At 59.5% G+C, this 13478-nt stretch overlaps 5 protein-coding genes across 5 annotated transcripts, besides 1 other annotated feature; all 5 read left to right on the top strand.

The window, feature by feature from the left end:
• Positions 1-303: 303 nt before the first annotated feature.
• LPMP_241750 (fatty acid transporter protein-like protein) lies at positions 304-4254 on the top strand (the record flags this gene model as incomplete). The annotated part of the gene is made up of 1 exon (XM_010701212.1): positions 304-4254. One exon carries the CDS (start codon positions 304-306, stop codon positions 4252-4254), a length of 3951 nt encoding a protein of 1316 aa, XP_010699514.1.
• A 144-nt stretch (positions 4255-4398) lies between these two features.
• Positions 4399-4978: a repeat region.
• A 322-nt stretch (positions 4979-5300) lies between these two features.
• ICP (inhibitor of cysteine peptidase) lies at positions 5301-5642 on the top strand (the record flags this gene model as incomplete). The annotated part of the gene is made up of 1 exon (XM_010701211.1): positions 5301-5642. One exon carries the CDS (start codon positions 5301-5303, stop codon positions 5640-5642), a length of 342 nt encoding a protein of 113 aa, XP_010699513.1.
• A 1382-nt stretch (positions 5643-7024) lies between these two features.
• Positions 7025-7840, top strand: LPMP_241730 (hypothetical protein; the record flags this gene model as incomplete). Its single annotated transcript, XM_010701210.1, has 1 exon — positions 7025-7840. The coding sequence occupies one exon, from the start codon at positions 7025-7027 to the stop codon at positions 7838-7840; it is 816 nt and encodes a 271-aa protein (XP_010699512.1).
• A 994-nt stretch (positions 7841-8834) lies between these two features.
• LPMP_241720 (hypothetical protein) lies at positions 8835-11051 on the top strand (the record flags this gene model as incomplete). Its single annotated transcript, XM_010701209.1, has 1 exon — positions 8835-11051. One exon carries the CDS (start codon positions 8835-8837, stop codon positions 11049-11051), a length of 2217 nt encoding a protein of 738 aa, XP_010699511.1.
• A 697-nt stretch (positions 11052-11748) lies between these two features.
• On the top strand, positions 11749-12942 carry LPMP_241710 (glycine cleavage T-protein, putative; the record flags this gene model as incomplete). The annotated part of the gene is made up of 1 exon (XM_010701208.1): positions 11749-12942. One exon carries the CDS (start codon positions 11749-11751, stop codon positions 12940-12942), a length of 1194 nt encoding a protein of 397 aa, XP_010699510.1.
• Between the last annotated feature and the right edge of the window lie 536 nt (positions 12943-13478).

Here is a 13478-nt window from a genome sequence, read left to right as displayed (position 1 = left end):
CCCCCCCCCCCACTCGCTCGGCCGCACCCCATCTAGGCCTCAGTCCGCCACTGAAGCTCTCTGACTCAGTTCCGCTTCTCCACCTGTCCTCTTTTCTTCCTCCTCTGTGTTATGGCACCCACCAGCTTGTCTCGGTTCTATGAGTGCGCATGGGTGTCTCTGCCAGCACACTTACGCCTGCAATACTTCCAGCGCGTCTTTTGGAGTAGGGGGTTGTCGCTCTCACCTCATACTATCCGCGCAGAGAGGGTGCCCTTTGTTCTCTTCCTCTCCCTCCCTCCCTCCCCCCTACTGCGGCAGCCCATGTCTATCGTCAGCACAGAGGGCAAGTCAGAGTGGTACTTGGGTACCGAGTACGCTATTCGGACTATTGCCGCGTACCTCCAGCTTGGCTTTTCCCTTGGGGCGGTGCAGGTCCGTCGCGCCTGCGTGCCGTACCAGCTTGCTGTGTACAAGGTGAAGTGTGCGTGGCGGTACAGCATAGCCAACGCACCCGAGGACGGGCCCGTCTATCTCGATGAGGGGTGCAGCACCAGAAACCTGGCATGGTCGCCAGATGGTTCCACTGCCAGGAGAGCCGCTCCCCCCTGCGCGAAGGCGAGCGGCGCCATCGACCCGCAACTTTTCCTGGCAGAGCTGCTGGCCAAGTTCGACTCGCTAGCCGCCATCACTCACAGCGAAGCGGTTGACGTGCGGCTACTCCAGCGACTCATGTATCAGGACATTCTTGTTTGTAAGCAGCGCAGGGCACAGGCCGCCGCCGGCATGGTGGTCCTGAGTAGCGGCAGCCACACTATCGAGGAGAACGCCGTCTTCCGTCTTTCTGAGACCGACGCCATGTATGCCTCGCTAGTGGCTGCCGGGCACCCAGTAACCATCACGTACCGCGATTTTGTTATTCTCGTAACGCTGCTCAGTGAGGCCATCGCGTGGGACCTCTTGTGGATTCACCAAGGGCAAGACCGACAAAGAGCACACCAGCAGTCGAAGAGAGTCGACGCCACCGCACCGGTGCTGCTGCCGCCGCCGCGTACGACTGAAGCAGACTGCCTGGCGCTCATACTGCCCAACTCGGTGGAGTACAATGCGGTGTGGCTAGCTGCCGCACGGTGTGGGCCGCTGCACACCCTCCTCGACGTTCTCTATCGAAACAGCAACAGCGAGCAGCTCAAGGCAGAGCATGGCACCTACCGCCCTTGCCGGACTGCGCTACTGAACACAAATCTGGCGAGCAACGCCATGCTATACCACGCGATCGAGTGCTCAGGAAGCGTCATGGTGGTGATCGACGTCGCCTATGTGCCCCTCCTCTTTTGCAACCGAAAGAGCGGCAACGCGAAGGCTAACGAGAACGTGCCGCCAAAGCTCGAGCTGAACGTGCCGCCTCAAGTGAAGCGCATCTACCTCTGGCGTAGCACCGATGCTGCGGGGCACCCCATGTCCACCGCTATGGCAACGGAAATGGAGGATCTTCTGCGGGCCTTCAACAAAGATGCCTACGGCGACGCCAACTCGCTAAAGGCAACGGAAGCGTCTGCCAGCGAGGATGCTCTGACCCCGCCATCCACGCCACTGCTGGATCTCTACGATGTAGTGAAGCCCTTCTTCTTGCGCGCACAAGCCACCTCAGCCTTCACGGTAGGCGAGCTGCGCCACACCTACCTCATCAGCAGCCCGCGCGCGCGCCTCCTCATGCACGCCATCCTCTCACGCCCACCGCCATCGTGGAAGACGTTGCTGGCCCTGAGCAAACCTTCGTTCACCAGGAATGCCAGCGCGGAACTTTGCACGACAGTCACCGGCTCAGTCAAGAGCCGACAGCAGCTGCGGCAGTACAAGACCAAGATGGCCTCCATCCTCTCTCGCCTGCTTTGCCAGTTCCACCACACACAGCCCATCCTCTTTATCTACACCTCCGGCACATCAGGCCTGCCCAAAGCCGCACGGTTCAGTCACCTGCGCTTCTTTGCGACCGGCTTCCTCTCCCGTGTCTTGGACTACCGTGACAAGATTGCGGAGACAGTTGTGCAGCAGATGGGCGAGGTAGACTACGTGACCGCGCACCCGGCAGCGGCTGGCACAGCGTTACCGTCTGAGCTGCCACAACAGCAACAACAGCCTTGCTCTCCCTCTCCCTCATCTCTCGCAAGGTCGCCCGTGTCCGGCAAGTTGGAGGTCGAAAAGGCAACGAATGAAGCCGACAAGCCTCGTGTCGAGGACAGCAACGCGTATTATGGCTGCTCGGCTGTGCCGCGCGTCTTCGGCATTGAGTCCCTCGACTTCACGCTTCGAGCGTGCAACATTGCCAAGGTGATCGTTCTTTCCATCTGGGGCGTCTGCCTGTGGTGGCTTCACGCCTTAGCGACTGCCCTCCAGCTGGAGTACTTCCTCGTTGCCGCAGTGGAGAAGCGACGCTACACGCCAGCGCAGCTTGCCGCCATCGAAAACGAGCGCCGCCTCATCACGCTGTACAACTGTCTGCCCATGTATCACACCGTCGGCAGCGTCTTCTGCCTCGGTCATCTTCTACACGCACTGGAGAAGCAACAGCATGCGTGGGAGCAGATAAGCCGTTGGGCGCCGCGGCATACCCACCTCACCTCCACCGTGCCCACCGCGCGCATGATTATCCGCTCCAAGTTCAGCGCCTCGCAGTTCCGCAAGGATCTGCAGCGCTACCACGTCACGGTTGTCCAGTACATCGGCGAGATCCTGCGGTACGCTGTGCTGTACGAGCGCAGCAACCCACCCCTGCGGCCCACGCCAACCTTCGCTCACGCAGCGACGGACACAGCGGCGATGACGACGACGGCGGAGATGGATGCGTTGGCAGCGCTGAATCGCACGACATGGCGCGTGCCATACGCCTTTGGCAATGGGCTGCGCCAGGACATCTGGCTTGAATGCATGCGCCGCCTGAACATCGCGCATCCGGTTGAGTTTTACAGCTCCACCGAGGGCAACATTTTTCTCTTCAACCTCTTTGGACTGCCGGGCATTGTAGGGCACATCCCGCGCCTTCCGCACCCGGTCGAGTGGCTCAGCCTGCAGTACCTCCCCATCTTCCCATTCCGGGTACTGCGGTTCGACGAGGAAGCGCAGCAAGTGTACCGCGACCCCAATACGGGATACTGTGCGCACTGCGCCGTCGGCAGTGCGGGCGAGGTGGTGGGAGAGGTGATTGAGGGCTTTGACTTGTTCGCGCTCCGCTGCTTTGATGGGTACCATAAGGCGAACCACAGCGCTGTTGCTGCCGACGGCGTCTTCACCGGCAGCAGCGACCGCGGCGCAAAGCCGAGGTTGACGGCAGCAGCCGACCAGGAAGAGGATAAGGCGGCTCGGGAAGGTAAAGTCATTCGTCATGTGCTGTGGCCGTACCGGAATGACTGTTATTTCCTCTCTGGTGACCTCATTCGGATGGATCACTTTGGCTTCTGCACGTTTGTCGACCGCGTCGGTGACACCTTCCGCTGGAAGGGCGAGAACGTCAGCACGCTTGAGGTGTCCAACGCCCTCAACGCAATCCACACAGCGCACATTAGCGTAAAGGAGGCGGTCGTGTACGGGGTGGAGCTGCCAGGACGTGAGGGGCGAGCAGGCATGGCGATGCTGAGCCTGCAGTCGCGGCACCTGTACTCATCCCCGGACGGATGCGGCAGCACGAACTCCAACTCGACGCCGCCTCAGTCACGGCCTCAGGCCCTCACCCTTATCGAAGAGCGTCGCTTTCTCCAAGATAACTTGTATGGATTCCTCACCGGCAAAGTGAAGTACAATGGTGATGGGACGGCGAACCAAGCGATGCTTCCAGCCCCTTCGATTCCGCTGTTCCTTCGAATGCAAGATCTGACGGCAGACAGCGACGACGACAACGGGGTCAGCTCCCCCGTGGCGCGGTCGAACGGGCACGACGTCTCCGAGAACGCCATGCAGACGTCGACGTTCAAGTACAAGAAAAACACCCTTGTCAAGGAGGGCTACGAGTTCGACGGGAGCTCGACAACTTGCTCGGACGTGCCAGCTAGTGCGTGGGGCAGCGGCAGCAGGCATGCCACTGAAGACAAGGCGATATCAACGACGCCGTACACGCGCATCTATGTGCTCGTGTCGAGCCAGTCGATTCTGAAGGAGTTGGCACTGCCGCCGGTGGGGTCGGCGGATGCCAGCGGTGCCACCCCCGTGGCCGGCTATTTCCCGCTAACACCCGCGACTCGAGCCCTTCTCGGCACGAACATGGAAAAGTGTGGCTGGTGAAAACGAACGAAAGTCTCTCGCACTTACGATATTCAAAGCTGAAGTAGTGATGAATGGGGGTGGCATATCTGAGCGCACAGGTGTATGGGTAGGTGGGGGTTGCCCTTTTATCTGGACGTGTTACCCCTCCTCCCAGTGAGGGGAGGACGCCTCAGAGCGGGACATCGGAATCCCGTGCGCACTCTGCAGGGAACCCAAGCAGCACTCCAGCACACACAGACGCACACATTGCCAGTGCCCCGAACCGCTTCCGGTGGCGACAGGGCCAAGCACCTACGACGTGCGTGTGGGGAGGGAAAGGGTTAGAGCGGTGTATCGCTGCGGATGTCAGCGGTCAAGCCCTGGACGGCGCTTCGTCAGAGCAACCTGCGTCAGTGAGCACGCTTGTCCTACCCATAGGATCGGCAGAGTGTCAGCGTCAGTCGAGTGCATCTCACCCGGCCCTCGCCACCTACTGCGGTGGGGAGCCCTGAACCACCCCGAGGGGTGCACCAGGGGGCGCCCGGCGCACTGGGAGCTGCTCTGAGGCGACCATGCGGAGCGAGGTGGGTGGTCAGAGTGGGAGGCAGTCGCGGCACTCCGATGACTGTGCGTCGGCGCCTTGCTGCAGCACGTCTCTACGACTTCTTTGCCCACACAAGTGGGCGCCTGTGACAAGGCCGGGGTAGAGTGGAGGGTGTGAGCTCGCGCGCTGTATGGTAGAAAATGGATACATTGAGGAAAACGTATTCTGTCAAATGTTCTCGCCATCTTTCGCGAAGCTGATTGGTGTGGCTGTACGACACTGCTCTTGGGTCCTCCACACACACATGCACACATGCTCTCTCCCCCTGCAGCAAAATATAGAGACGGCGATTATTGTCCCTCCTCCGCCTCATGGATTCCTGTTTCTTCGGTGTTATCGACAACGTCCCTTTAGTCGCCCTCTACTTGAGTACTCAGCCTAAACACACACTCACTTGTTCCCTCTACCCCTCACATCGCAGCACCAGCAGCCGCAGAAGCAGCGCACCCACACACCCACACACGCACAGCTGCAAGGAACGATGCACAGCCCACTCACTGTTAAAGACCACAACAAGACTGTGACGGTGAAGCTCGGTGAAACGGTCAAGATTGTACTGAACGGCAACCCTACCACTGGCTACACATGGACACGCGCTGGTTTCCTGGGCATGGAATCGCTCAGTGATGAGCACCTGGAGGTGACTTCCAAGTACACGCAGTCACCCACCCCGAGTGGGATGGTGGGGGTCGGTGGCTCCTTCATGGTGACAGTGACAACAAAGATGAAGGGCCATAACACGCTGGAACTGCTCTACATCCGCCCCTTCGAGGGCCTCAAGCTGGACAGTCAGAAGTTCATATTGCACTTTATAGTGGAGTAGAGAAGAACAACGACAGGTAAAGAAGAAAGCAAAAGAGCTGCGCGATGTGCGCGCCTGGGTTCACGTTGCGATGTACCCGCAACCTCCCCTTTCTCCTGCACCATCGTAGTCCCCCTCGCCCCCTCGCCCACACACACACACACACACACGTACGCACCAAAAGGCCCCGCATCTCCTGCTGTCCATCTTTCTCTTGCGTGTGCATCTTGTTTCTCCCATTTTTAGCGTTACTCCCCCTTTGCTTTGCTCTACGCTGTGAATGGAAAAAGGTGGCCACGACTTCACTCCCTCTCTCTCTCTCTTGCCCTCGCATGGCCTCCACATCGGCCGCAGAGGCATGCGCCCATCAAACCCTGTCGAAGAGGCACGCACAGACATGAAGAGAATGCAACATGCACCACCCCGCCGCTCACTCACGCGTTCTATACAATCTCTTGCTTTCGCTGTTTTCTATCTTGCTCTTGTGCTGGCCGTGCACTTTGCTTGTAGTTGGTACTCCTGTCCCTGTGTGCCTGTCTGCGCATGTGTGTCTGTGCCCCTACGCCTGCGCTTATGCACGCGGTTGTGCACTCGTTTATAGTGAGCGTCACTTGTTTGTTCCTCTCGCTCTTTACGTCCCTCTTCCTTGTAATCACTCAAGTACCGAAACTCGCACCCAGCCTCAGGCGCACGGACATGCAGGTCCGCCGTCTTGCCGCCACGATCCTCCCACCTCCCACCTCCCACCTCCCACCTCCCACCCCCCCTTTTTGCCAGCGCAGCCGGTCTGTTCTTTCGTTTGCGTTGGGAAGGGAGTAAAGGCCTCAGGGTTGTGTGTCGCAACTCCACGAGGACAACAGGTGCGGTGGTGCAGGGCCTCGTCGCGCGCCGGGCTCGCTCAGCACTGTTGCTCTTATTCACCAATGTTTGCACACACACGCACACACGCAGAGATGACCACATTGTCACAGGCAAAAACAGGAGGTGGCGCTGCCTCCCATCCTGTTGGTCATGCCACTTTCTCCCTCGCCTCTGCCCATCCACTACAGCCCGATCCTTTTCTTGTTTACTTTCCTACTCTCTCTCTCTCTCGCTGGGTGCCGTCAACGTACGCCCCCTTTCCCTCTTCCTCCCCTTCTCTCAGCGACAGCGGGTTGTGTGTAAGCGATCCTGCCATGCCAGCGCAGTAGCGAAAACGATAGACTCATAGACACGTGCACACCCAAACCCTGGCGCGCCACTGAGCACTCCACCAGTCACACCTTCCACCCCTTCGAGAACACAAAGCGTGCTCGACTGCGCGGGGAGTTTTTTCACGGGCTGTTGTCCCACGCGTCGACAACAGAACAGGAAGGAAAAAAGGAGAACAGCGGACGGCGTCCTCCTCCGTCCTCCCTCCCTCGATGTCTTTGCGAATAGGCAGCTTTGCCGTGCGCTGCTACCACGACTGCACGAATGCAGCAGCAATTCACGCTGAGATGAAGCGACGCCACATCGACGCCGCCGTCGTGGATCATGCCTTCCTCTTCTCCCCGCTGCAGCTTGCTGTGGCGCTGTTTCGGGTAGAGGCAAGTGCTGACGCGTTGGCAACTCGAGTACCGTCCACCATTTCCCTTCTCTCTGCAGAGGCGCCTTCGCCATCTTCAGCATCAACGGATACATCACTGCCATCGTCGCCGCCCCAACAGCAGCAGCAGCTGGCCCATCGACTTTCGAGCAGTCGCCAAATCTTCGCTGCACTGTCCCTCTCACACAACTTGGACCGCATCCTGCAGGTGCTCCCCCCCGGGCCACAGACAACCAGCGTGGTCATTATCTACAAGTACTCTGGAAGTACGCACCCTGCTGCTGTGTCCGCTACAGATGACGTGAGGGCTGACAGCGTGGTAGCGTCTGCGGTGCAGGACGGCGAGAACCTCGATGCCATCATCCACGCCTGTGTACAGGTGACGAACAGCACCGCACAGTCCCACACGTTTGCCCCCATCACGGAGCCCTTCTGGACCGGCTCGGCCTTTGCGCTTGCCGATGCGTCGAAGGTGGCTCTTTTCTACGGCATCTCAGAATCTATGCTTCTCGCTGCCCAGCGCAGCATGACCCGCCTCGACGTGCGTCGCGTGTGCCTCGGCACGCCGTCGCAAGCGGCGCAGATGCAGTTGCTCCGGTGGCACGCACTGGAGATCTGTGTGACGACGCTGCTCGCCGCCTGCACCGCGTAGATGCGTCTCCTCCCCCTTCTCTCTTTCTGCCCCCTCTCACGAGGACAGGCGGGAGTATAAAAGTCAAGCAGGCAGGGGGGCTGCTGACTGCGCGCTCACGCTCACACGCAGCAGACACGCGCACACGTATGAAGTTGAGCACCTGGATCGAAGAGTTACATGCCGCCCATATAACCCGCAGCAGTCAAAATTTGGCAGGAAAAAGCAAGAGAGGACCAGAGAGAGATTAGGGACCTACAGGCTGTCTTCTAGAGGCTCACTGTATCGAGGGAGAGTACCGCCGTCTTTGTGGGTCGTTCTTCTCTCTTCTTGGCTTTCGCTATACAGATGGATGCCAGTGGCTGTATGGGCCCTGGGATGTGCTGCCCGTCGTCGAGCAAATTGTGAGGAGTGCTGAAGCACCGAGTAGGAACGCCACACGCACCGGAGAGGCGGAAAACACATCCAAACAGGCGCTCAACCAGAACGGGCATGACTGACAGTGCATCACGTGATGCAGGTGCGCCCTACCTCTTCCACCTCTCTGCGCTTCTCCTCCTCTGTTTCTCCTTGCTCGCTCTGTGTGTCTTGACTATCGTGTGCCACAACAGCAAAGGCGAGAGGAAAGAACCGAAGAGTAAATACAAACAGCCACACGGACGCACAGTGGCGGTCATGCGCATGTGCGCGCCCCCCCCCACCACCACCACCACACTACGTTGAGCGTTTTTTTGTGTGTGTTTGTGTTTGCGGGTACTGACGGGTGCGTGTGTGACGAGCTCGTCCTCTCCCCTGTCTTGACTCTACTGAAAGTCTGCAGTTGAGTCGATGAAGCGGACAAGCCGAAGAACAACGGAAGCAAAAGAGGAGGCATTGCCGAGTTAGGGAGAAGACAGAGTGAAGGGGTCAGACGTCGCCTCAGCTGCTCGGTCGACTCAACAGCTGGCATACAACACCACATACACTCACGCTCACCAAGCATCAAGGGCAAATTCCAGCCAGAAGGCAAAATAAAATGATGATCGGTGGCACTTCTCCCGATGGTGGAGATGTCTCACCTCTCGTCAATCGTCATCATGGTAGTCCAGGTCTGTCCGACGGCTCCTCGACCTCCCTCCCCCCTCAAGTAAAGTGGGTCGACACCGCGACGGGGGTAGGCGTCTTTGCGACTCGGTCTTATCAAGCAGGAAGTCGCGTTCTCTGGGAGACTCCGTGGGTTTTTGCGCAGTCTTACAAGACGTGGAACACCTGCCCAGCTGGGACGCAAAGCCACGCAGACGAATCCGTGTCTGCCGAAAACACCAGCAAGACGGTTGGCGAGGAAGCAGGGGATATCTATAGCGCCGTGCAGCGTGAGCTCCCTGCAATACACAGCTCTTCATGGCGGCAGCCAGGCCATTGGGCTCCTTCTGTCTCCACTGGCGATGTTGAACAGGGCAGCCGCAACAAGCGCGTGCCTGAGACGGGGACCTCGACGGAAGAGAAGCTACAGTGTTTGCGCTGCTGCTTCGGGTGCGGGACACCACTGCTGGCGTTCTTGCGAGAAGAGTGTGACCGGCTCGATGGCGTGTTGCAGGAGCTGGATGGAAGCAGCGACGTACGGCTTGGCAGCACCTCACCAGGAAACACGAACAACGACATGACTCCCCTAACGCAGACGCCTGACCCTTCGATGTGGAAGCTGATCTGCGATGCGAATGTGCAGCATCTCGCCCAGGCACCCGGGGAAGCACCGACTGACGTGTCCCTGCCAGCACCCCCTGTGAAGAAGACAAGCGAGTCAGCCGCCGCCGCTGCAAGTCCACGCTCGTACTTGACGGAGGTGGATGTGGCAGGGCGGCGTCACTGTGTGTACTTCTGCACCCCTGCCTGTGAGAAGCACAGCCTTACCGAGGAGGGAAAGCGCTTTGTTCTGACCTCGCTGCAGCACGGCCACCCGCCCGTGAGCGACGCGGCACTTGACCGTGCAGAGGATTGGATGGCTTCTGCGGCTGCGACAGCCTCGCCGTCACCGCTGTCAGCACATGCGCCATGGGTCTTGATGCTCCGCTACCCCACTGCTGATGACATCGTCCACTTCGCACAACACCCACCATCGGTCGCCTTGCGGCTGAGTGCGTGGCCAACGCGGCTTGACGCACTCTCCTCCCTTCACTCCATCGCGCGTCGCTGCAACGAGCGGGTTTGGCTGCTCACCCTTCTTCTGGCTAAGCACCTGCGCTTCACACTGGCTTCGACATCCGTATCAAGTACGTCTCTGCCGCAACCGCAGAGCTTTGTAGCATGGTTGGGGGACACCGTCGCCCCGGCCTTCCGCACTCGACTGGAGGACATGCTGAGGTGCTACGCAGAGGGTGCCATGCAGCTCCTCTCCACGGAGCAGCGCTCGCTGCTGAGGTTCAGTTGGCACCTGCTGACATGGTGGTGGCTACTTTCCTGTGCGGAGGAGTACACGACAATGGCGATCACGGCAACGGGCGCGAGGGGTACTGACTCGACAGGGTTGTCATTGTTGTATCCACTCTACCCAGCGCTGGAGCGCCGCTCGCCGCCGTCCCCTGGGACTACCAGCGAGAAGCAGGTGTTGGAGTGGGTCACCGACGCCCTCGCCGTGGCGCAGTGCACAGCCTTTCCCCTCCAGCTTTACCTACAGCTGTACTGGCTGACGAATGCGAACGTCCACATGTACGTCATCGCCAGCCCTCTCTACACACTGTGGTGTCGGTGGCTGCAAAGCAAGGCGGAGCGCAGCGACGCGGCGGGTACGGACGCACTTAAGGTGGCGAGTCGCGAAGATGGCACCACCGCGCAGGTGGCTAACTCGGTCGTGCTGCTCGAACGCCTGTATACACTCTTTCACGGAGTCAACGCTGGAAGGGCCGAGGCCGCAGTAGGGGCAAAGGGGGCGCGAGGTCCCGGTGGAGGGATTTCCCTTCATGCTGCTGGTGTGGCCCTCTACAATGTCGCCACGAAGCTCAACCACAGCTGTGCGCCAAACGTGCGCTTTCAGCCCACCATGGGACCTGTGGCGGCGTCGGTAGTGGCGCTGCGAGCGATCGAAGCCGGCGAGCAGCTCTTCACCAGCTACATCTGTGTCGAGGACTTTGGGGAGCAGGCATGCGCCGCTGCCGCGCGACGGCGGCGGCGCTACCTGAAGGACTACTACGGCTTTGAGTGTCGGTGCCCTGTGTGTGAGCTCGCAGACACCGTCAGAGAAAGGGATGAGACATGATAACGCAGCTCCGGCGTAGCCTTTGCCTGCTCTTCGTAGCGCAGAGGGGAATAGCGCAGGGTAACACGACAACAGGGCAGAAGTCGGAGCGGGGCAGCGCAACGTCCTCCGCTGCTGGGACGGTCTGGAGAGCAAACGGAGAGAACGGGTGGACCACTGCTGCCATTGATGAGGAGAATGACGCTGCTGTGGAATGATGAGTCGTGTTTATCTGCCGTGTCCCCCTCGTGGACATCTCTACTTTGCATGCGTTGTGCTTCACGCAACAATCGCTTCCTCAACCCTCCTCGCTAGCAGTCGTGGAGTGGAAAAGATGAAAACCACCGATGGGCATCATTCCAGAAGCTGATCGTGTGTCCGCCAGTGTGTTCCGCACGTCTGTGGGTGCCTACGTGCGACGCAGTCGCTTTACCACCACCACCACCTCTGAGCTACTTAGTCCATCTCCTACCCCCTCTCTCCCTCTCCTTCCTCGCAGTATCCTTGAAAGAGAGGCGCACAGGGGGTCTTACAGGAACTACTGTGGCCCTTCCTTTTCCACCTCTGCACGTACACGCAAAGAGAGAGACAGAGGAGCAGACGCGGTGCACGTGTGAAGCTGAAGTTGAAGACGTCTTATCCCTGTCCAGAACCATCGTAGCGCCTCCCTTGCGCCTCCTTCCCTTTCTCTCGTAGCGCACTCAACATCAGTGCAGAAATGAAGCCGCTCGCGCCATTTGTGTGTCGGCTGCCGAGTCGCCGCATTCTGCGTGTGCGTGGCACGGACGCGCATGAATTTCTGCAAGGCATCTTCACCAACGACCTCCACGAACTGCACCCTAATGGCAGCATGTATGGGTGTTTTCTCTACTTCACTGGCCGCGTCCTGTGCGACGCGCACTTGTACCAGTGCAAGCAGCTCCACGAGAGACAGGCCTCCATCCTCGTTGACGTGCATGAGAGCAGTGTAGCCGAGCTGCTTGACCACCTGACGGAGATGAAGATGCGCAAGAAGGTTCACATCGATGATGTCGGCAAAGAGCTCGTTGTGCTAGCCGCCTTGGAGGAGACGTCCGCAGCTCCGCCCACTGGCGCAGATGCGCAACGCAGCAGTAATGTTGGGAGTAGCAGTGATGCGAGGGTGAGCTCCGTCACGTCGTCGTCCTCAAAGACGCTGGAGGAGCGGCACACTGAGTGCTTCGCCGATCCACGCAATAATGCGCTATTTCCACAATCGCCATCGCCCTACTGCAAGCCTGCGTCGGATTCAGAAGATGCAGCGGCGACATTCGTGACGGGGCCTCCTCCCACCTCCTCCCTACCACCCGCCACCGACTCTGTCGCGACGCCACTTAACTGGTTTCTGCGGAGGTGCGTCGTGCCCGCCACGTGGGCCCCTCCGCTCTCCTCTGTCGACCCCTACACGACACTCCTGTACAGCCGGGGCATCGGTGAGGGGCCGGGTGTGTTCAAGAACAAGAGCCTCCCGTTCGAAGGGAATTTGGACTTCCTAAAGGGCGTCAGCTTTCACAAGGGGTGCTACCTTGGGCAGGAGCTCACGCACCGAACCCACGTCATGCTCGTGACGCGAAAGCGGACGGTGCCGCTCCACTTCGGCCCCGCGAGTGGGGGGCCCCCAGCGGTGAGCACCACCACTGACGACGGCGCCGTCGCGACAACGCGGCCGGTAGAGATAGGGGAGCCCCTCTACTCAGCTTCAAAGGAAAAGATCGGTGTGGTGACGGGCGTGTGCGGCCAAGTCGGCGTTGGCCTTCTTCGCCTCCGCTATGTGGACAAGGCAACTCACACGGTGCCGGGACTGCAGCTGAAGAATGGCACGCCGGTGCAGACACACTTACCTGACTGGTGGCCGCTCAAAGAGGTGAGGAGGCTCCTGAAGAACAATGCCTGAGCTGCTGTGCACATGGAGAGAGAGAGATCGCTTCTTGGGTGCGGATGCCGGTTGCCGTCGCAAACGTTTGGCATGGGTGCGTTGGGGATTGCAGGTGTCAGCGAGAGAGAAGGGTGATGGATGTACACACTATCCACGTAGCGGTTCCTGTTTTGCTGTATCTCCCGTCGATCCAGGCTAAGATGTTGCTGCTTCCTCACACACATACACACCTCCTCACTCTTTCTCTCCCTCTCTTCAACAGCATCAGCTCCCTGTCATCTTCTCCTTCGCTGTTGTTCTCTCTAGCTGTCGCGCACTCTCTCAGTGCCAATACTACGAACGAGCACAAGCAGCCGTAGGCGGGAGAAGAGAAACGGTCGCGCCGCTTCCGATGCTGTTCCTCCAGACAAGTACATCCATGCACCTGTTGCGTGCACATGTTCTACTAGAATGAACTTTTGGCTGCATTGACACACTGTCATGCCCCTCACCCACCCACCCCTTCGCACTCGGCCCCGCCCCTCACCACCGTGCAATCCCTCCTCCCTCTCTCT

Source organism: Leishmania panamensis (genome assembly GCF_000755165.1).
Source record: "Leishmania panamensis strain MHOM/PA/94/PSC-1 chromosome 24 sequence".
NCBI lineage: Eukaryota > Euglenozoa > Kinetoplastea > Trypanosomatida > Trypanosomatidae > Leishmania > Leishmania panamensis.
The sequence above is the reverse complement of the archived record's forward strand: the minus strand, read 5'-3'. Positions and strand labels throughout refer to the sequence as shown.